Source organism: Penicillium brevicompactum, assembly GCF_028827555.1.
Source record: "Penicillium brevicompactum strain IBT 35665 chromosome Unknown utg000005l_segment0_segment0, whole genome shotgun sequence".
NCBI lineage: Eukaryota > Fungi > Ascomycota > Eurotiomycetes > Eurotiales > Aspergillaceae > Penicillium > Penicillium brevicompactum.
Window position 1 is genome coordinate 2965195 of NW_026623208.1, and position 22467 is coordinate 2987661.

General features: G+C 50.0%; 9 protein-coding genes across 9 annotated transcripts; 3 read left to right on the plus strand and 6 right to left on the minus strand.

Annotated features, from left to right (window-relative positions):
• Window positions 1-1926: 1926 nt before the first annotated feature.
• Window positions 1927-2260, plus strand: N7506_006967 (uncharacterized protein; the record flags this gene model as incomplete). The annotated part of the gene is made up of 2 exons (XM_056956260.1): window positions 1927-2198; window positions 2239-2260. The coding sequence occupies 2 exons, from the start codon at window positions 1927-1929 to the stop codon at window positions 2258-2260; spliced, it is 294 nt and encodes a 97-aa protein (XP_056810594.1).
• Window positions 2261-2774: 514 nt separating this feature from the next.
• On the minus strand, window positions 2775-5301 carry N7506_006968 (putative rhamnosidase B; the record flags this gene model as incomplete). The annotated part of the gene is made up of 4 exons (XM_056956261.1): window positions 2775-3948; window positions 3996-4714; window positions 4773-5237; window positions 5287-5301. The coding sequence occupies 4 exons, from the start codon at window positions 5299-5301 to the stop codon at window positions 2775-2777; spliced, it is 2373 nt and encodes a 790-aa protein (XP_056810595.1).
• Window positions 5302-6081: 780 nt separating this feature from the next.
• On the minus strand, window positions 6082-7491 carry N7506_006969 (alkene reductase; the record flags this gene model as incomplete). Its single annotated transcript, XM_056956262.1, has 3 exons — window positions 6082-6414; window positions 6460-7095; window positions 7237-7491. 3 exons carry the CDS (start codon window positions 7489-7491, stop codon window positions 6082-6084), a joined length of 1224 nt encoding a protein of 407 aa, XP_056810596.1.
• A 656-nt stretch (window positions 7492-8147) lies between these two features.
• N7506_006970 (uncharacterized protein) lies at window positions 8148-9421 on the plus strand (the record flags this gene model as incomplete). Its single annotated transcript, XM_056956263.1, has 5 exons — window positions 8148-8289; window positions 8339-8358; window positions 8421-8457; window positions 8511-9054; window positions 9112-9421. 5 exons carry the CDS (start codon window positions 8148-8150, stop codon window positions 9419-9421), a joined length of 1053 nt encoding a protein of 350 aa, XP_056810597.1.
• Window positions 9422-9914: 493 nt separating this feature from the next.
• On the plus strand, window positions 9915-10324 carry N7506_006971 (uncharacterized protein; the record flags this gene model as incomplete). Its single annotated transcript, XM_056956264.1, has 2 exons — window positions 9915-10167; window positions 10236-10324. The coding sequence occupies 2 exons, from the start codon at window positions 9915-9917 to the stop codon at window positions 10322-10324; spliced, it is 342 nt and encodes a 113-aa protein (XP_056810598.1).
• Window positions 10325-11649: 1325 nt separating this feature from the next.
• Window positions 11650-13766, minus strand: N7506_006972 (transcription factor domain-containing protein; the record flags this gene model as incomplete). Its single annotated transcript, XM_056956265.1, has 5 exons — window positions 11650-12024; window positions 12076-12418; window positions 12468-13047; window positions 13099-13679; window positions 13735-13766. 5 exons carry the CDS (start codon window positions 13764-13766, stop codon window positions 11650-11652), a joined length of 1911 nt encoding a protein of 636 aa, XP_056810599.1.
• Window positions 13767-14323: 557 nt separating this feature from the next.
• On the minus strand, window positions 14324-15406 carry N7506_006973 (threonine aldolase family protein; the record flags this gene model as incomplete). The annotated part of the gene is made up of 1 exon (XM_056956266.1): window positions 14324-15406. One exon carries the CDS (start codon window positions 15404-15406, stop codon window positions 14324-14326), a length of 1083 nt encoding a protein of 360 aa, XP_056810600.1.
• A 1383-nt stretch (window positions 15407-16789) lies between these two features.
• On the minus strand, window positions 16790-18780 carry N7506_006974 (uncharacterized protein; the record flags this gene model as incomplete). Its single annotated transcript, XM_056956267.1, has 3 exons — window positions 16790-18409; window positions 18464-18628; window positions 18694-18780. The coding sequence occupies 3 exons, from the start codon at window positions 18778-18780 to the stop codon at window positions 16790-16792; spliced, it is 1872 nt and encodes a 623-aa protein (XP_056810601.1).
• Window positions 18781-19401: 621 nt separating this feature from the next.
• On the minus strand, window positions 19402-22116 carry N7506_006975 (uncharacterized protein; the record flags this gene model as incomplete). The annotated part of the gene is made up of 4 exons (XM_056956268.1): window positions 19402-19978; window positions 20029-20322; window positions 20386-21816; window positions 21839-22116. 4 exons carry the CDS (start codon window positions 22114-22116, stop codon window positions 19402-19404), a joined length of 2580 nt encoding a protein of 859 aa, XP_056810602.1.
• Between the last annotated feature and the right edge of the window lie 351 nt (window positions 22117-22467).

The following is a 22467-nucleotide window of genomic DNA, read 5'->3' on the forward strand; positions in this document are numbered from 1 at the left end:
TGTCTACTCATAGCGCTGAGCTCTCTTATCTGACCTCCTCTGTAGGGAAAGAATCACCGGTCTTGTGCAATGCGCATGGCAAGGTTGCACAAACTCGAGCTTCTTTGATCGTGATTTATCGCTGTGGCGGCACATCAAGGAGAAACATATTTCCCCCAATGCGTTCAAATGTCCTACTCCGAAGTGTAAAAAGGCTTATGGCCGCATGGACAAATTAAACGAGCATTTGGAATCCCACAAAGACAAGAAGGGTCGAAAAGAGAAGCATTGCCGCTCATGTCATGCATGATGTCACACAGGGGTGTTTATCAATTCTAGTCGCTTTCCTAGAATATACGCTTCACTGTTATGAGTGTCTTCTTTCTTCCAAATTTTCCTGTTTCCCAGGTTCGCCTTATATGCTGAGCACTGTTATCTTACGTCATATTAGATATACTTGCGCTGAGTCTTTCTGTCTTTACCTTATATTTTCAGTTGTTTTGATCCGCTGCAGGTTAGGTAGATTAACAGGGAGTTTATGTATACTTCGAGGCTAATAGACAGTTGAGAATGTCACCTACTTGTGTCTCTTACTATTGAGATTCGTGATAATGTAACACAGTGATATACAGGCAGCACCTAGCTTGATAGATATTTACCTAATAGAGAAGAGACCTTCCAAAAGTTCAAGCAGACGTCTGAGCCTGTAGATGCTTCGCCTCCCCTCCCTTCTCTCAGTTCTCGTTGAGGTTCTGCATCAAGTTATTCACAACACCGCCTGGGCAGATAGCGCTTTCGGCGTCATTTGAGTCTAATTATGGGACCCTCATCATTGAGTGCGACGTCTGGAGTGGCCTCAGAAAACCACTGGATTAGAACTTAGCACGGTTTACACATAACATCTCTAACCAATGAAGTAAAATGGGGACGGGGGAGGCATGACTGGGGGAAGCAAACCCAGCTTACCCTCCAGGAATGACAAGCTTCTTTTTGATATAGTTTGCTACTAGCTCTGGCGTAGTGCCCGAGAGTGCCTTAGGCAAGTTAACGCTCATAAGATAAGCCTACGATGGATCCATGGGAATCAGGTGGTGATTCCACGAGAGTTTTGCTTCGCCATCACATTTCTATATCCCAATTTGATGGCCTCATCGCTCAAGATTTAGATCCCATTGACAGGGTCGGCTCGTGCTCGAGACTAACAGGTTCTAGGTCGAGAGTCGTGACCACCAATCCTGTGGAAACAATAGACCCCGCAGATCCAGGTCCGAGATATTACTTGCATATTGGTCTGGCTAATTTAGGAGTGGCCTACGACATTAGACATGTCAAGTCGGTCAAGCTGGCTTGGAGCCGCTGGGTCTGTGCACACATGTATGGACAACCATGTGGCAGTGTTGTCTCGGCGTCCAGCAACCAATAAATCGATGCTCCACTTTCAGGCAAACTGGAGCCCGGAGAACAAAAGTTCGATCGACACACGCTGTAACCAATAGGAACGACCATGGGACAGGGCTACTACATACATAGTGGAATTCGGTCACCAGGATTCTAGTAGAACTCTGTCACCCCTGGGCTGCATCGTTTCGTCTTTACTTGAGATCCCCCCTTCTGATCTATAAAATAGTTCTCTTTTCTGCACATTCAGCATGTTCGTTTTTCTCATTGAGCCACATCGAAACTCCGAGTTACCGAAATGCTACCTTTTGTCTGTGATTTGATTTAAGATTGCCTTTGCTGGATCTCAAAATGTCATGTGATCAACTCGGTAAACGCATTGCGCCTTTTCCGATTGAGGTTGTCGGGTCTTCGCCTCATGGGAATCTTATGCTACTTCAAAATCCACTGCCTATTCAACCTGCACCACCCAGCATATACCATGATGCAGAACGAGATCTTCCACCTTCGGTTTCCTTTCATGGTCCCTTCATGCAAACTCCATCGACAATGAAGGATTACGACATGTATGTGAATGAAACATCCACTCAAATCCACAACGAGCATCTCTCCGGATGGAATCCAACGAACAATACTCCGGGTAGACCGGAGAGAATAGTGGATAATCTCTGGAGCGACTTCGAGGTAGCGGCTTCAAGCGACTCTTATCAGTGGCATCTGTCGCCCTCAGTACCAGGAGCACCAAATGATATCATCGGTGCAAATATCTTAGCTGAGGATAATTTTACACGTCATAGCTCATATCCTGAGCGCAAGCGCCGGTAAGTTGCTGCGGGATAGATCCCCAAATATATCCTACAGCTCCGTTGATCCATGGATCTAACCCAACCCTTAAAGGGAAAGCCCCACCGGCCTTGTCCAATGCCGATGGCAAGGCTGCACAAGCTTGAGCTCCTACCGTAATGACACATCGTTATGGAGACACATCAAAGCGAAACATTTATATCCGAATGCGTTCAAATGTTCTGTTCTGCGGTGTGGAAAGTCGTTTGGTCGAAAGGATAAATTGCAGGAGCATCTGCGGTCCACGCACGCGGAAACGCAGGTTCAAACAGGGGGATGCTGTCGCTCGTGCCAACAATAAGATGAAACCAATTCTCAACCTTCATGAGATTGGATTCCCTTTTGCTCCACCCGCTTTATTTCTTGGCCTTTAGTCTTCCCCCAAACAGTTCATCCAACAGCAGATGTTCCTAGTTCCAAGGTTATTTCATAGGCTCAATGGCTCTCCGAAGGGGTGTCAAGTCATACGGGCATGTGTTCAATTCTTAGCACAGTTAGTTAGCAAGAGAATTCTACAAACTCGTGTCAAAGGAAAGCTTTCTAGGGTCACCGCCTCATTCCACCACAGAGAACTCGACGAGATCCACCACCCCAGGGCTTTTCAGACCGTCCTCATTTGGATACTGCACAAGTAACTCAACAGACTTTTGAAGCCTAAGCTCAACCAGTTTTCGGCCCGCCTGATCTGGCTTCCATGACACCGAAGCAACATTATCACTTCCCAAAGCCACACTCACCTCCAAAGTCTCAGCCAGACTCAACCGGGGCTTGAACAAGACCTTGGACCAGCCAGGTTCCAAGGGTTGAAGACCAGCAACCTCAGCACAGTACTCATAAACCGGCACACTCCCCCAAGCATGACAATCTGAGCGCTGTCTGACATCGTCCTCTTCCCAAGTCGACAGATTATTCGCCAGCATTCCACGCCAAGGGGCCCACATGCGCTCCCAAAAATATTCATAAACCCCATTACCAACCGATGAAAGTGCTCTGAACGCATAGAAACGCATCACATACGAGCATTTCGAGAATTCGGGGTCTGTGAGTGAAGTGGCCAAGATGCGCGCACTCTCTGTAGTATCCAAAACTCCAGCGAGAACAGCAAATACCTGACAATGCTGCGAATAGGCGTGTTCATCAGCAATATCAGCCGTGGAATCTGTGAAGAACTGTCCGTCCCAGCAGTGAGTTCGAACGGCTTGCAGCACAGACGCAGAGCGGTCTTCGTACTCGGTCGCGTGTCCTGGCCGACCGAGTTGCCGCACTAGACGAGCGCTCTTTTGCAACACATACCCATAAAGCAAGCTGAAGTATGTATGTCTGTTGGACTTGCGACCGGAAGTCGGTACACCCTTATCTGGGTGGTCGTCTGTCGCTCCCCAAGTTGTCACCCAGTCGACGTACTGCCATACAATCTCTGGCATTCCACTGACGAGCCCCAATTCATCTATATGTGCATCGAAGAAGTCGAGGACGCCGTCGATGCGAGGGATAAAGCCTCGTGCATACTTTGTGTCGTTAAAGTATAAATGGTGATCACAGACCTGCAGAATCCAGTATAGCGAGAAACCGGCGATGACTTGCGGGACGTGCGAAGGGAATCGAGACTGCGTTAGACCCAGTGGAGTCACCGAAGCGGCAAAGTTCGTTATGGCTTGTCGCATCAGGCGATCGTCGCCTGAGAGGAGGTAGTGGAAGAGTCCGACAGACCTGCTGTCTCCAGAGTATCTATGAAATGTCAGTTTGACTTCCCGTGGAAGATCGGCATCACATACTGAAGTTGCTCGTAAAATGGACAGTCAGAATACCCGTCGAACATGCAGTTACGCATAGTTCGGATCGAGACGTCCCACATTTGATTGCTGTGTGCATCTCCAGGCTGATTCCAGCTGGCCTTGATGGCCATGGGATAGTTGACTTGAGTCGCGTCAAAGGACATTAGTTCAATCGGCCCAGGTCCTATAGTGATCTCCAGTCGCAGAAGATGGAACGTTCGAAACCAGAATGGTTCGTATACCACGCTCTCTGTATCGGGAATATCCAGCGTCGCCTCGTCGTACGGACCGATGATATGGCCGACGCTCGCATCGAGCCGGTCGGCTTTGGATCTGAAGAATGGGTACGAGCGAGGCTCAAGCTCATAGCCCTCGGAGTATGTCACCTTGAGCTTCAGCTGAGAAAGTCCACTAGCAGCCTTGAAAGCCCATCGGAGGAAAGCAGTCGAGTGAACATCGGCTTGTACATCGACCTTGTGTGTCGAGTTACCTGGAAGTACTAGAGAGCTCTCCCCACCCAAAAATGCCGCCCAATCGCTCGCACCAGCGCTGCTCTCGCATGCTCTGATTGTATTCACCACGATCGGAGTAGACTCGGGCATCGGTATGACCCGCGGATGCAGGTTCCACGGCGGAATATCACCATTGAGTGTCCGCATATTGTACGCGACCGGTTTCATCGCGGTCGCGGGCTCGGTCGGGGTAACGCGCTCGCTGATCTAAAAACAACCATCAGCACGCGCCCGGCACCGCGATCGCAATCCAAAAACGACTCACATGGAGAAACACATCATCAGCCAACCCCATCGGAAATCGAATACTCTCGTTAACATAGGCAGTCCAGCCATCCTTCGAGCTAAGATCGACGATCTCATCACCGATCTCGATCTGCCCCACGACCGTCAAACCCGGCAGAGCAGTTCTCTCAAACGGCATCGCGCTTCGCGAAGCCGCGAAATAGCGAACGACGACGAACTCAATCTCATTCTGTCCCTCTTGCAGGTAAGGCGCGATATCCAGCGTGTCGTAATACCATATCAGCGGACTGCTCCTGCTGGGCCCTACAGCGACGTGTTTCCCATTGACATAGAGTTTGTACCGTGTGTCAGCAGAGAAGTGTAAAAGCGAACGAGTCGGTCGCGAGGCAAGATTGACGGAGCGGTTGAAGCGGACGATCTTCCCCGCTGTGTCGCCCGAATCAATCCACCCGGGGACCCAGATCCAGTTCGCCTGGAGGTTGGCCTATGCGCAGTTAGCTATATTTAGAAATTGTGTTTGCCTGGTAGAAAACCTTTGTTTCTGCCATTTTTTGGTTTCTTACTGTGCAATTTCATGATTTCTTTCGCTTGAAGTGCATTTTGGGCGTTGAGGGGTTCGGGTTATTTCAGACCGAGGCTGGAAATAAGGTTGTCAATAAGCGTAACCTTCCAAGGTTCTGGAAGGTTTGTGTCACGTTGTTAAATTGTCACGTTCGCACGTTGGCCCTGGGATTTTTGACTTCCTCACGTCACAGCTGGGCACTGGGAAATTTGTCATGGAAAGTTCGGAAATGTTTCGGTGCGGAGTCCCGGTGGATTTCGGACTTGGCCGGTCACAGGCACTGTGCCGAGGCCGAGGCCGAGGCTCGTAAGGGGCGGATATAATCTGATAATTCATCTGCGTGGGCTCGAATTCCGTGATAGATGTCAAAAGTACGAGTGGTGGGGGAATTTGCGTCATCTGCAAGGAGTTAGGAGGTGAGAACGCAATTTTCAGTCAGAAGCAGCCTGACCTCACTGTACAGATGCATATGATACTGAAGTCTGATCAAACAATTTTATGCATAATACTCCGTACCCCTAGAATGATAGCGAAGAACCTTGATTTCTTTCGACCTCGATCTATCTACTCTGTACGGAGCATTCCGTATCCAGTTGATCAACACGGAGTACATTTGCACCTCACATGGAAAGGAAACAAGCTACATGCACGACACCCCTAGAATGATAGAGAAGAACCTTGTTCTGCTTCTATTGAGATCTATCTACGGAGTATAGACCGGTGCATACTCCGCACTCTGTGCATCATGTACCATGCATCTTTCTATCTAGCTCTCCTCAACAGTAGGGTAGTCCGTGTAATGGAAAGTCTTGTCCTCAAAGGGCCCATAGAAGCGGGTGCGATCATATGGGGCCATTGGGATCTTCTCCTTCAGCCGACGCACCAGATCCGGGTTACTGGTGAAATAGCGGCCATAGAGAAGAGCATCGTATTTACCGGATTCGATCACTCCCCAGGAGTTCTGATCGTCCCAGCCACCGGCAGAGAAGAATGGGGTGGAGCCAAAGATCTTGCGGAACCGGTCCAGAGTCACGTCTAGCAGACCCCAGCTCTCCAGAAACTTATCTTTCTCTTCGTACCCGAAGATTTGCTCATAGCGCTAGTAGCAGTTAGCGAAGATCAGCAACTGGGATACGAGACATACCGGCTCAATGAAGCTGACATATGACAGCGACGGAAGACTGCTTTTCAGACCCTCGCAGAGATGAGTCCAAGTCTCAACCCGCTGCTCCCCACGAGCCTGGTTAAACATTCCAAATGGCGACAGTCTAATAGACACGTTATGCTCGCCAATAGTCTCCGCCACCTCGGCCATGAGCTCAAAGACAAACTGACATCGCTTTTCCGGGGTACCCCCGTAAACATCCTGGCGTTTATTGATATTGGAGCTCAGAAACTGCTCTGGCAAATAGCCGTTACCAGCATGGATCTCAACACCATCGAAGCCAATTTGCATTGCCAGCTTGGCCGCGGCGCAATAATCACCGATAGTCTGCTTGATGTGATCCACTGTCATTTCGATAGGCGGATGATTGGCGTAGGGAACGGGCTCGGTGGAGCCCGCGGGTGGATGAGAGTAGCATTCCGCGGGTGCATCCCACACGCTGGCGGACGGGCAGACCGCAGGCGACCCCGTCATCTGCGGGATGGTCGCACGGCCAGCATGCCATAGTTGACAGAAGATAATGCCTCCCTTTGCATGGACGGCGTCCACGACGCGTTTCCAGCCTTGGGCTTGTTCGGGGATAAACAGGCCGGGAACTCCGGGCATGCCATTGCTCTGGGAATGTGTTAGTTTCCGAATTAGATTAAAGTTTCACGGTTTAAGCGAGGAAAAGACAGCCGTTGGTCTCGCCAAAAGAAGATTTGACAGCTTGCCGACTGGGATCTTAGTCAACTTCTGCGCCATGGAAATGCTTACCTCCAGAGAAGGTGGGATTCCCTCTGAGATGATCAAGCCACCTTGGGTCGCACGTTGCGAATAGTATTCCACCACCGCATCGCCAGGGACCCAAATTCGATTCGGGGTTTCTGGGGTGTCAGAATGTAGGGGCTCTCCACGGTTTCGGGTCAATGGTGCATGAACGACTCGATGTGCCAGGGTAAGGTGGCCATTGGAAATAGTCAGGGGCCGAAAGAGGCTGGAGTCCTTGCCCTCCAAGTAGTGGATAGTCATATTTGTTTTTTTCTATGTATAACACGAATCTTGTGAAAGAAAAAGAATCTCGTCCCCAATTGTCCCCCTTTTTGGCCCAGGCCGATCATTTGGACGCCAAAGACCAAGTCACATCTGTCAAGGTGTCAACTCCGCCCAATATAGGGTTTACCTACGAGACCCATTCTCATGACAGATAAAACGACGGCGCAACTAAGAAAAAGACAAAAATTTGGGTCTTCGCACGTACGAGGCTGAGGAGGGGCTACGATTTGTTCGGGGTGGCGGACGGGCGTCAAGAAGTGGAGTGCGGAATACTAGTTACGCCATGTCAACCACTCTTTGCTCGAGTATAGCGTCGGATCTCCACATTGGATTTCCCAGCTGTAATCGAGTTCCATTCCCGTGGAAGAGAACATCGGCGTTGAACCAAATTCCGGTGGATCTTTGACGTCCGTTCCCCGATCAATCACTACTCTCATTGGGCACGCCACCTAATGTAGCGGTTCGATAGCTTTTCCTGTTCTGCATTTTTTTCTCTTTTCTCTCCACTAGGGATCTTCTGTGTCAATCCTCATTTTCGATTTGTATGTTGGTATATGGGGTTCGCATGAACCCGTCCGAGTGTTCTCTTTAATCCCGCCAATTCCTCATCTGCTTGACATGCAGAGCCCACCATGTCCATTGAACACCCGGTCGATGTCTTGAACACTGTCAATCTCGTCACACAATGTCTGTGTATTCCAATCGTTACTTTATTTGTTTGCTTTCGCTTTTATACCCGGATTCGATTTAAACAGTCCCTAGGAGTGGAAGATTGTGAGTTGCTTCATGCCTAAATTGCTGCTTGACTTGCTAACCTCTTCAGATGGCTGTCTCATCGCTTGGGTATGTTGGAACCGGTTATCTGTTACAGTCTACTCCGTCCTAGCCATACTAACCCGACACAGCTCCTGTTCATGGGATACTGTGGAATCGGTATCGTCAGTACGTACTCCGTACTATACTCCCCCATCCAACCCCATACTAACCCCCGATAGTCGGCCAACATGGCGGAGGCTACCACTACGATGAACTCTCGCCAGCAACACAAGTCCAATTCAAAAAGTTTTGCTATATCGCGACCATTCTTTACTGCCCCATGGCCCTCTTCGTCAAAATCGCTCTTTTGTCCATCCTGACCCGGATCTTCGCTCCTTACCGCGGCAAAGTCTGGTTCATCTACATCTTCCTCGGCTGTCTGTGTGTCTACTACACCATCGCTCTGATTGTGAAGATCCGCATGTGCGACCCCATCCCCATGTACTGGCTCGGCGCAGTGCCCGGCGGTTCCTGTCTCGACCAGACCGCTGCCCTCATCGCCGATTCCGTGATCAGTGTCGTCAGCGATATCATCATCCTCATTCTCCCCCTGCCATTGACCTGGTCTCTTCAAATGTCCCGCAATCGAAAGCTCCGTGTTATGGGTCTGCTGGGTGCTGGTGGTCTTGCTACGGGATTCAGTCTGTACCGATTGGTTCTGGTGCTGAGCAAGGGTAACTCACCCGATCAGAGCATCGTGTTTATCTGTGTCATTTTGTCTGGGTATGTGATTGAAAACATGATCTGCAAAATAATTTCAAGGTTACTAACATCTGCTAGAAACGCCGAGGGTGGTATGGGATTGATTTGTGCCTGCCTACCTGTTCTCAACGTCTTGCTGGCGTACTACAAGAAGGAGTACTCCTCGCAAAAGTACTACCAGAACGGCTCGAACGTTCCACTCAGCGAGAGAAAGACGGGTGCTACTTCGAAGGCCGCTTCGGAGTGGGATAAGGCAACGAGCTTTGGCGATCAGAGCCATTTGATCTCGTTCGCCGGTGCGCCGGAGGCAGAGAGTGCTGAGTCCATCTACAACCACGATGGAATCAGGAAGACTGTCGCTGTGTCACAGACCGTCGAGTCCTCATAACATGAGGTCGCGCGTCTATTTGTAGATTGTCTATACCCACTATCATAACTATAATGAATATTTCCTTCTGTGTCAAAACATTGGTCGTAAGCCTTCCACCCTTGTAAACTGACTTGTCTTTGTCTAGGCTGTTCTTTGATTTTTTTTACATCACAACATGCAAAGGAACCTGGTCTGCAGCTACGATATCTTTATCTCTCGCGGCGCTCCCTTTGTTGGTCTCCCGGGCCGGCTAAGTGAAAGATGCAACCGCACCTCCAATGTCCTTTGGTCTTTAAATAACCAAAGAGTGTACATCGACTTCCAAGGCTCTTGCATCTCTTTCTCGTCCTGATCGCCCTCTGGCTTCTGTGATGCTGGACATGAATATAAAAGCCCCGAGGCCCTGCTGTACCCTCGAATCTATCACCCACCATCTATTCACCAGCTACCATCGATAACACAATTACACTCGAAACTAAGCAAACAACCCAAATCGCAACCAATCGCAAATATGCCCAGATACTGCCCCCAAGAGCTATTCCTTCGCGAATGCCGCGACTTCAAAGCCTCCCTCCAAATCCAAGCCAGCGAGCTAGAGTCCGCCCCGAAGCCGCTCAGCAGGAGGGTCGTCGGAGACCTGGCCCGGGAGATGAACCGAGCCTTCACTCAAGTGGACACGATCGTCAGACTAGCTAACAACATGGTTAAGAATGACCCAGGCAGCACGGTCATCGCCCGCAACCCCAATTTTTGGGCCAAGAACAGTAGCAGAGAAAATGCCCGCTTCGAAAACTTTTTCTATAGCAAACGATCCACACTATGCTGAATCTAGCCGATCAGGGCGCCCATTTGAACGAGGATGGCATCATCCGGGACCTACAGGGCATTGCTAGCACGCTGGAGACTAACCTCCGTCTTTGATGGATCATACCAGTTGAGTTTGTGGCCGTCAATAGTTTTTGATTTGTTTGATTTGGGTAGACAGTAACAAAGAATCGATCTACTCCGTACTCCGTACTACTCTCTATACTCTATACAAACCTTGCGTCAATTGTAATCCCTGTAAAAATAAACTTTAGACCGAATACTTCGTACAATAGTAGATCACACGAGCTGATCGACTTCTCAAAAAGCAGTCAATTTATTAGCTTGGGGGCCAACTCTAGATCTGACATGTAAGATCTGTAAACTTCCGACCAATCAGAGTACAAAAGATCTGCGCGGTTGACATATCCAGTTTGCTTTGGGCCAATCGTTTCATCGTTCCACCGTTCCAGGGGCAATCTTCCCGAGGTCCTCACGCCACACACACACTGTCAAAGATCTCAAAATAGGCCACATCAAAAACCAAAAAGCAGGTCAAAAAAAATCTCTCCCTCGGGGAATCGAACCCCGGTCTCCCGCGCTTATCGGTGTTAATGACAAGCGGAAATCATCACCACTAGACCAAGGAAGATGAGATGGCTGAGTTACTGCTCGGCCACTTGGCTGGTTGATGGAAGATTTGGGCATTTTGTGCTATAATAAGCTGGACAGACTCGATGTCCAATTTACACTAAAAATTAAGGAGCAAATCTAACATCTGCAAAAACTTCCATACTTACTTGCAGCTTACTTGCAGACAAAAAAGACCTCCCATAAACACATGGTTCTGCAAGACATTCCCAGCCCTGGAATTCCATCGGAACTTCCCCGAGCGGTTCGCAGAATGCTGCAGACTAGTTTTCCGGGAAAGCTTCCTGATCCTGAAGGATCGCAGATTGCCGATCCCTATATCTATGACGTCTTGCACTTCCAAGTCAGCCTCCTGAATACTCGTGTCGAGGGCAATGGCCTGAAACCTTGGAACCTACAATTTGGTAGATGCTGGGAAGATTTATGCAGTAAACATTATTCGTTATGCTTATTTTCCAAGGTTGCGGCTATGTCGGGTGGCCCGCTGAGGCGCTCCCGAGGTGAGATGGATTCGAAGGTTTGGCCCGATCCACTCGTGCTGACGTTTGGCAGCTGCGGACAGCTGCGGATGGCTACACCTGGGCTTACTAGTACTATATCCCGATTAGGATAATGGCTTGTAGCCGGTCGGAGATGATGCTATTCATCACTATATTTATTGGGGGCCGATGATAATTCAAAGCCCTGCAGGGTGTCAAAATATATATTAAAAATTTCAAGTGATTGTCCAGGTGGATAACACCCGTGGACCAATTTCCAGATCTTCCCCATGCTCAGACATACTCCAAGGCTCATCGCAGTGATGGATTTGGATCAAACAGCCCAGAATTTGACCACAGTCCATCCAACCCCGCGTCAAACCCAAGCGACCACGACCCATCAATGAACGGCCACTGGAACATATCAGTCTCAATTTCATGACCGGCAACAGCATCCCGAGGAAAGCTAGTCTCCAGACCAGGCGACGAAGCCCCTGCATGCGAGCTGTGCGTATCGCGCGACTCGGCAGTCGCAGCTCTCGCGCTGGGTCTCGACCTAATGTCGCCATATTCATCCAAGGTACCGGCAAGAGCGAAACCACGAGGACTATGGATCTCGGACTCTGCGTGGGTCTGGGTGCTCTTCACTGTCTCGTAGAAGCGATTTGCGTCTTGGACCGTTCGCCACTGAAGATCGTCAGTGGTGTTGGTATTGACATGTGGAATTCGAGTACTCACCCAGCTGCGACCTACAGGCCATAGCTTACTTAGTCGTTCTAGGTAGACTAGGTTTCTGCCTTTTTCTTCTTCGGCCCTCTCGAGACCTCCTGGGTATCTGTGTGGAACAATCGTTCCGTACATGTTGATGTGTGCGGCGACAAAGACACTGAAGCCGGAGTACGGTGACATGACTGGCGCGCCGGAGGCGTCTAGTGCGGTAAGAATAGTTCCGATCTGTTGTGCTGCTTTGAAGAGTTGCTCGATTGTATGCGGTTCACCTTGTGCATCGTTCATTTCATGAAAGACATCCGAATGAGGCTTTAGGTTGGATAAAAAGCGGTCGCGGTGTAGGAATAGAATGCTACCAATCCGTCAGTACATATCAGAATACAAGATCTTGAAGAACATACCTCATGCAATGAACCAAGTTAATGTATGCAAACAGTTCGCCATACCCGAGTGCAACGTGAGTCTGAACACTGGTAGCCGGATAATGAACAGTGATATCCTGTAGCGACCTCCACTCATCCAACTCCTCTTTGAGTCTCTGCCAGTTCACCAGGAGCGGCGGAGTCACGGAGCCGTTCGATGACAAAGAAACCAGAGATCTTCGGTGTTCATTGGCGAATCGCAGAATTCGAATGAAGATGTCGAAACCCCGAGTCACAATTGTGAGACCATGCTCTATAGTCAGACCATTCGCTAAAAGGCAATTCTTGTTCATATCTGCAGGCATCAGCCTATGAGCTGGTGTGTGATTAAAAGTAAAATCCCGATCGCTGATGGGGAGAGGGACAGAAATCTGAGAGAACGAAAGCGCAAAATGTTGACGAGCTCCAGAGCTCAATTCACAGTCTTGCGCAAAGCAACACCAGTAGGTCCGGACCAACTGCTCGTATTGTGTTTGCGAAGCATGGAATTCTTGTGGATTGTGCTCCATGCTATCGTCTGACATTTTCAACAGTGATTGAATCATGTACGTTGCCATTCCTGAAAATGTCAATGCGGGCCCGTGATAACTAGAAGGGGTTTATTGCATACCGCTGTACATCCAGGCCTGGTAAGGTCGCCCAGTCCCCCATTCATAGAATGAGATCATTACGAGAGACTGAGCAAGGTAGAGAGATGGAGCCTCAAGCACACGATGAGCAAGATGCTTGCGTGCATAGTCCGCATAGACTTCCTCCGCTTCAAGCTCTTCACTGGTCATGAACCGCACACATAGAGACAGAAGCGAGGCGACAAAGACCGAGTCCACGGAGTGGACATCAGACGATATATCAGAGATCAAGGTGGGATAGTGAAGAAAGTTCGTGATTGGAAACTTTTTCCTGTATGTCTCGACTGCGTTGACCACAACAGCTGGAGACAAAGCTAGCATGGGGTTTTCGGTACATCGAGGTTCAAGGGGGTTTCCCGAAACGCGGCCTTTCGCAATTTCTGGCCCCGGCGATACATCTGATGACGCCTTTCGCTTTTTGGGAGACTTGATTGGGGCAGTGCTTCTCCGAGCTCTGGGCTTTGAGGCTCGGGGGTCTGTCAGGCTGCAATTCTTGATCTGACTTTTTGAGCACCGTTGGCAGGGCGGTTGCCCTTCATGAACACACTTGACCTTTGCTTGCCTGTGAATGTGATTAACTCAAGTAAATCTATCTGCGGTGCTTGATGAAAGCTTACCGACAGGCATCGCACGATATGGATAGCCTCATCGAGCGTTAGTTTACCCCGGAGTGGGACGGGTTGGAGTGGGAGAAATGGCTGTCAGAAAGTGTGGGGCATATTGAAATCGACTCTTCGGATCAACGTAGAAGCGCAATTATGCTTTGCATGGCTTTGAAATCTGAACTAATAGCTCGATGGCATTAGGCGAATTGAGACGTCGGGAGAGTTGGACATATAAACTTACTCCGTTTTGGGCCGGTCATGTGATTCATCGAACAATGTCTTTTTTTCTTGAAAGAATTAGCACTAACATTTTAGCATGGTGAGTAGAGGATCATTTAAAGAATTCGATTGACATCTGATGAGCCACACATAGTAGTAGACAAGTCCATTGTGGTTTATATTCAGAAGAACTCGATGGTGGCTGTCTACGGTTCAGCAGTTGCCGGGATTCTTCTCTCCGGACTCAGGGTCTGAGTCTGACTGACATGTTCAGGAGCAGAAAATAGATTTCTTATACCTCGAAAATTGTCATTATTATATTATAATTCTAACATTAACCATGTTGATCTCAATACCCTGAGATATCATTCGCAGTGCCAAATCAATTGGCCGCGATAGTCCACTGCTGCACCCAAGCATTAAACTTGTTAATCTCCAATTCATCCGTAGCCCAAGACGTGACAAGCCGAACCACGGAGTTTCCGTCATCAAGTTGCTCCCAAACATAAAACCGGAATCTGTCCTGCAGTCTCCGAACCAATTGCTGTGGAAGAATAACAAAAACCTGATTTGTCTCCGTCTCTGCAGCCAATCTATAACCCAGTTTCTCGAAATTGATTGAGATACTCTGTGCCATTTCATTGGCATGTGTTGCCAGCTGGAAGAATAAATCTGATCGGAAGAGCTCCATGAACTGAACACCGAGGATTCGACCCTTCGCTAGTAAAGCGCCGTGTTGCTTGAGGTGGAAGACAAAGCCATCGGCAAGTGCCTTTTTGACGACGATCGCCTCTCCCATCAGGGCACCGGCTTTTGTGCCTCCGATCCAGAAAATATCGGTCATATCGAAGATATCTCCGAGTGTGAGATCATTCTTTTTTGAGGCGAGGGCTGTGCCGATTCGTGCTCCGTCCATGAGAAGCAGCAGATTCGATTGCTTGCAAATTGCCGAGAGGGCAGTGAGCTCACGTTTCGTGTATACGGTTCCGGTTTCCGAGGCATGAGAGATATAAAGAAGGCGGGGCTTGGCCATATGAGGGAAGAATTGGTTTTGTTGAATTGCCTTTTGAAGATTCGTAGGTGTCATCTTGCCGTCAACGGGAGGCACCAAGATCAGCTTGTGGCCGGTTGCTTCGATGGCACCGGCTTCTTTGCAGGCGATGTGGCCGGACTCGAGGGTGATGACGGCCTCGTAGGGCCGGAGGCAGCTGGCGATTGAGATAAGGTTTGCGGATGTGCCGCTGGGCACGAAGAAGATATCTGCATCGTCTTCGGCACAGCCGATCTTATTCCGGATTAATTGGCGAGCAGCAATGCTGAACTCATCGGTTCCGTATGTGGCTTGCTGTGTGGAATTTGTGCGCAGGAGAGCCTCGAGGATTGATGGGTGGGCTCCTTCGCTGTAATCATCCATGAGGCTGTATGGAGGACAGTCCTCTTCTTGGCACAAGCTTGTTGCTGGCATTTTGATTGTAATTGTGATTGTATTCCCAGTACTCTGCACTCTGCACACTGAACTGATTAACAAAACAAAGAAAAACCGTCGTTGAGTCACCTTCTAATTATAAACGGGAAAGAATCTTCGGGAATAATTTTCTCGGGAATATTGCCACGTTTATTCCCGAGATGTGTCAAGGATTCCCTTGGGACACCCCTTGCGCTCCATTCAATTCTGGTTCGAGGCCATCTGTGGGTCAAATTGTGAGGGGAGATGAGGGGTATGTCTCTGCTTTTTTTGGAGTAAAAGATCCTGAGCTCCCACAGTGCTGTGAGACAATATCAGTGTGTTGCGCCCATCACTCTGCCCAGTGCCAATTGCACCGGACGCCCCGGAACTGATACTCCGACACTTGAACTACAAGAGCCTTAGACAGAATTCCCAAGAGAAACTATCTTGTCTTCATCTCGTGACGCTCCGTACTATCACCAAGCTTGGGATAAGCTCCGGTGTGGGGGCAAGATTGCGTTGCGAAAAAAAATCTCCGCGTCCAACCGAGCCGCACATAATTCACGTTGGGAGACAAAGCGGGAAAGGGAATGAATTGACTTTATTCCCAGCTTCTATACCGCCTGTGCCAGGCTCGTATTCTCACATAGTGACGCAGTGGTGCAGTTGCTCTGAGCCTAGCGATTCGAGGACCACAGGGGCTGATGCATTGATCCCCGACACCGAGCGTTTGACAGCGGGGCCTCTGGTCGCGTTTATCGTGAGAATGCTCTGGAAATGTCTCAGATGGTGACTGGCCCGTCAAAGCTTGGTCTGAGGCTCATGGACCCGATCAGTTGATCTGCCAAAGTTTGTCCCGATGCAGCTAGGCCTCATGGGCATTTTCGGGGAAATGTGTTCTTCAATGGAGATACATCTGGGGTGTAAGGACGCGGTGCACGAGCATAGGGAGCTGGGTGACAAGGAAGTGTAGTCAATGTTAGGGTGAAGATGCAGAGCCTAACAAATTAGACACTAATTTTCTTCGGAGGGCGCCGATCCTCTAGCGCCTTGTGATGAACTAGGTAGGACTGTATGTAAGCACTTTACTATCCCGAGGTCTCAATATCTACATGGGGTGTGCTGGAATTAGTCTTATTAGAATCCTTGACACTTCGCACCGAGTGTACCACTACCATGTTTCAAGTTTGCCAAGATTGTTAATGCAATATGTTCTCTCAATTTATGAACCTGAATAGTTTAGCCACGCCTGTAGACAGGGATGGCTAGGTAATTGACGAAACCAGCAAGTTATATGTACACAAAGGGCTGGTTTCACCCAACAACCAGACATTAAAATATCCACAACTCCATCAAATGAATAATGAATATATGCTTGAAGAGCTTTGCAGAAAGACCATCTTAATCTTCATGCGGACTGAGACGTGCCCTCTCCTCAGCGAGCCCGGACTCCATGCCCAGACGCTGGTACAATCGCACACGCCACCCACGGATGACCAGATAGCTGGCAACAACACCGCAGAAGAGACAAAGCAAAAGGATGAACGAGAAAGCAGCGCCAATACTGCGGATAGTCTCGTAGGTATGGTTCATGACCGAGATGGTCTTTTGAGTTTGGGTATCGATGGCCGCGGACGAGGCGCGACCACCTTGGTCGGCCATTGAGTCGCCGACAGAGTCCGCGCCTTGATATAGGGTGGACGGATTGATGGGCTGAGGGGTGCCATAGCCCCTGTATCCACTGGATTTCCAGTCCGGGTGATTGCTACGCTGCACTTCGGAGGTGCCGAGAACGGTGCCGTTGGCATCTACTGCTTTGGCGGTCACCCAGTCCAAGTATCCAGCGCCAATGAACATGGTTTCGAAATCAACGCGGGGCACCTTGCCGATGAAGACGGGGGCGTGGAAATCAGAGGCTTGGGCATAGAAATGCCACTCGGCGACGTCCGTGGCTCCGTTCCAGCTGACCCAGAATGTCGTCACCATGTTCGTTTCGTCGGTGCCGAAGACGGAGGCGACCATGTCGGGTGGTGTGCTCGGGCGTCCGGTGAATTCGAATTTGTAGGCACGGTAGGAAGAGTAGCGCGGGGAGGTGAAGTTGGCCTCCATCACGACCTCTCCTTCCGCAGTGTGTTCGGAGATGTAGCCGCCTTTGCTCCAGCAGGTGAAGACATGGTCGTCGGGGAGTAGTTGAGTGTTTCCGCGAAGTCTCGACAGATCTCGGTCGGGGCGGTTGTAGCGGCGAATAGCGCGCGCAGTGAAAGGTGTGACGCTGGTGTCTAACTCGACGAAGAGTGACGAAGACACGTTCTCCTCGTTGAACTCCTCATCCGATGCGTTGTTCAAGAAAGAGATAATATGGTGCGTGCCATTGGACTCCACAAACTTCGCATCGTGCTGTTTCGAGAATACGAAATCTTGCTGGAAATCAGTATACTTTCCACCCAGTCGCCACATGATGTTTCCATCGATGCCGGAAATTAAATAGATGGTATTAGTGAATCGCGCAGAGATCAAGTAATCACCCGCCGCGTTCTTATCAACCGAGTTGATATGCACATAATCCCAGCCTGGGAATCCCTCCACCGGCGAACTTGGTGTATAATGGACACCCTCAGGGAGAGGGATGCGGTTGTGGGAGTCCCACCACTGAATGATCTCAGCGGTGTTGATATCAAGTTCAGCGAAGCCACCACTTTCCAACCAAGTAGTTTCCGCAGGCCGGCCAAAGTCTTGCAAGCCAATTTCATGAGAAAGGTAGACCGTGACCAGCGCAGTTTTGCCATCCTCACGAATCTTGAACTCATGAATATCGAAAATTCCCAAATCACGTCGCAGAGGCAACTTCCGCTGCACCTTGTAATCATTCGTCAAGATCATGCCATACCCAGTGTCCTCGGCGCCATCATAGGCATGATTCAAAATGAACGAGAGTTGGGGATCGGAGGACAGGCCGTTAACGACTTTGAAATCGAAAGCATTGCGATTATCGAATTCCTGGGCACCGCTCCAAATCAGGCGCTATTATTCCGCACGGTCAGCTGGGATGTGTCGCGGGGGTAAAAGGAAACGCACCCCTTCCCCATCGTAGATATGGGGGCCAATTTGGTATTGCTCGTATAGACTTGAAGGCGCATCGGGCTCGATGTGTAGGTAAGGAGTGATGAACCAGTAGCCGGGGCTAATGCGATCGGGATTGTGGTTGTGAACGTTGAACTTGACAGCCCTGACGTCGGGGAGCTGAACACGTTAGCGTTAGCGCTGGCGCGGAGCGGGTATGGGCCTGTTGTATGGGTGGAACGGACTGTAACGAAGGACATGAGATCATCGCTGGAATATTGTGCCAGCACTGTCTGGCACAGCCATAACAGCGCGATGCTGGGGAACAGCATTTTCAAAGGAGTGTGTGAGGAAAGGAAAATGAGGCCGCAAGGGCCTAGACAGGCAAGACCGCTGCGGATCAGAGGCATGCCCCGTGGGGCCAATTGTAGAGGTGACGGCGAATATCATTGGGTCTCATGCAGGGAAGGGGGCTTGAAACGAAAGGGAAAAAGTGGTGCTTCGTCCCGTCAGGCCGCTGATAGTCCCGTGCCTCGTCAGCAGTCGCCTCTTTGTGCCCTACTCCATACAGTAATAACTATATACACTACAAGACTTATAATTGGTAAACTTCTGGTGATATTGAGAGCCATCTTTGTGTTTTATATAAACTGGGAGTACAGAGTAAGAAATGTTCATTTGTATACGGTCGCAAAATGACATCATAGCCCAACATCCCGGGGTTACGAGTACGAGGTATACCAATGCTATGGTTATAGCGAAGAGGCATTGACACTTGAGATATGTATATACAAAATATCCAATTAATGAAAAAGAATGTACAGAGTAAAGAAAAACACAAACACCCGGAATGCAATGCAGAGCCCCCAAAACAAACCAGATGAAAATCACCCGCTTAAAACAAAACCCAAGACCCAAGACGAAAAAGAAAATCCAGGCAAGAGAATCTACCCTTACTCGGGATCACGATAGTTCCAAAGTTTCTTCCGTTCCATCACCCACCACAAACCAACTTTTTCAGCCTTCTGCGCCCACTCGAATGCCTCAGGGCCATGGCGCGAGTGGACCTCCGCAGCGAGGGCACTCATAGTCCAACCCGAGATAGGATCCAGCTCATACGGATCTTTATCGAGGTGAGTGAAGCGGTACTCAAAGTCATTATTAAGAGGGAGGTTGAGACGCCAGGGAACGGCTGCGGAGCCGATGCTTAGCATGGAACCACCTGCGTTGATGACGGCCATGTTCCAGGCTTCACGGCCGTGGTGGGAGGTGCGGTAGGGTCGAATGAGGGACTGGCCTTCGTACTCGTTCATGAGGTCGAGGGCGATGTCTGTGTCGTCTGGGTTGAGGGAGTTGGTGTTGACGAGGAGGTCGAGGATGGTGGGGAGGATGGAGACGGCACTGCCGTTGACGTTGAGATGCATGCGGGGGAGGAGGGGGTGGTGGAATAGGAGGGGAACGCGGAGGTTGCTGATGTGTGGGTTGTGGTAAGTTCCTGTGACGGGGCAGTCTTCGCTGAAGGCTTGGTCGCTATTCGGTGGTTAGGATTGGGCGTAGGGACTGGAAGGGAGTATACGTACTGGTCTCCGACAAAGACGGTCAAGGTCTCGTCGGCGATACCGGCGTCGCTGAGCAATTTCATCAGGTCGCCCAGCCAGGTATCGACGAAGCGGTTCGCGTTGAGGAAGCCATCCATGTGCTCGTGTTGGGATTTGTGAAGCTCGCCGAAGTATTCCTCGCGGTGGAACCCTTCCGGTGTACCCCACGGATGATGCGTAGTACTGGTAAAGTGGGAAAGGAACAATCTCTTGTTCTGGCGAAGGGTCTCATCAATCATGTCTTTGATGTAGGGGCGGGCCTCAGTCTCGGCATAACTGCATCAGTCAAATTAGCTTCAGCCCCAAGCAAGCTTGACATATAGTCCTTCAAAAACCTACCCGAAGTAATTGATCTTCTCCATTCCTTCGTGATAATATGTCGAGTTTTCCATATCAATATCCTCAGAGTATAGGGACTGGTTGAATCCCAGCAAGTCAATGAGCCGAGTCTGTTCCTGGAACTCTCCAGTGACAGACTGCGCATAGATAGTTTCCCACTCGCGTTCGAGCGGATCACTCGTAGCATTCTCCGATGGAGAAGAGTTTTTGCGCTTGTTGAACAGATCCAAAATGTGCATCAAGCACGGTTGATACGGAATGATATCATTTTCGTGCATGAAATCGACGGGCAACGGACCAAGGCCGCAATAGTTAACGAGACGCGATTTGGCCGACAGACTGCTCCCCGACAGGATCCCGTCGAAGCTAATACCACCCATTTCTGAGTTGGTAGAGTCGACGGACGAACCGAAGCCTGAGTCTTCACCCGTTAGCATTTCTGCTATGGGGGTGATCTCGGCGAGCTTGTCATGTAGATCGGCCTCATCTTCTTCTCCGTAGATCTCGTAAGTTTCGCGGATCTGGTTGTAAAGCCGCGATGTATTTTTCAAAGGGAACAGGTCTTTCCTGCCGCTTTCCAAAAAGACAAACACAATGTGGTTGATAGGGATGGCATGATCTTTCAAGGCTTCCTGCAAAGGAGCGAGAGGCTCCAAATCAAGATTGGTTATTCGCATCGGATCCTGCGCAGGATTATAAAAATAGTGCCGTGGCTCAGCGGTTTTATTCTGACCGTCGAGTTCATAATTGACTTCCGTTGTCTCAGTCACACTTCCGTTTGTCGATATCGTGTTTGCCGCGCCCCCTGCTTCGGCGCTCACCATCCATCTCTCAAAGGCCGCAGGCAGAGGACCCTGCGCCCATGATGGCTTCTCATTACCATATCCAGTATTCCCGAAGTCATCCATCGTAGGTGCCCACCCTCTATAGTGGTCGCGCGCGGGCTCCCGAAATTCCTCCGCCATCAATCCGGGCAGCGGGAAAGATTCGACCGCAATCCGACGGGCCCGGGAGTGCTCGCCCAGCATGGTAAACGGTAGGGCTCCGGTCATATGATTGTACGGCACAGCAGGCCTCACCAACCAAAGTCCAAGAGTGACCGCACTAGCGACGAGCGTCCACAACCTCGACTTGTTAGACACTAGACTTCTCAGATCCGACGGCCCCGGCAGTTGATGATACATCTTTGTGTCGCCGAGATGGCCAAGTGAGCACAGCCAGCGAGTCATGACATTCCAGATCCCCTGGGCTGCTAGCCAAGAGGCCACTGAGATGACCGTCGCCGTAGCCACCATGGGTGCCAGTCCGCTCAAAATCAAGTTCATTCCTTGTCGGCTGGCACCCACAGATCTGGCTGCGTCCCATCGAATCTCACTTCCGGTCTGAGAGTAAAAGCTGACTTGCGACGAGGTTGCTAGAAGATCGGTGCATCTGCGGAAAAAGTCAATATTACTTTTGTCGCGATATCCCGATAAGGATGGCCACCAACGCGATAAATGCCGATCCGATGACGGCGGCCACCGACCACCGACCGGTCGTAGTATAAAGAAGAATCCATACGGTGACGAACAGCAGGATCTCTTGAATAAAAAAAGTGGGAAGATATAGTGCCAGTAGCGGTAGGGGCAAAGAGCGGTGTTGATATATATGCAGCAGCTTGGAACACACCCCGGACAGCACCAAAACAGACAAAATCAATCGCTGCGGCTGGTGGAAACGAGGAACGATCATAATGGTCCACAAACACCGACCATCAGATACTTCATTCAAGGCGCGCTACTCCGTATCCCGTACTCCGTACCTGGATGGAGGAAAAGAAAGTGAAAGGGGGGAGATGAGAAAAGGACAGCAGAAATCGACTGCTCGTGTGCTCCACAGCATTTCGGAGTTGTGCCATGTCTGTAGGGCGGATCATAATTGCCAATTAGTTCTGTCGGATCGTGCGCCGGGTCTGGCGGCTGCACTAGCCAAGACAGTGGCGCCCAACAGAATCAGGGGCTCATGTGTTCTTGGAAACTTCCGGCCTCGCTCCATGGGAGACCTGAGATGGAGTCCTTCTCTGGCGGGACTCTCTGTACTTCG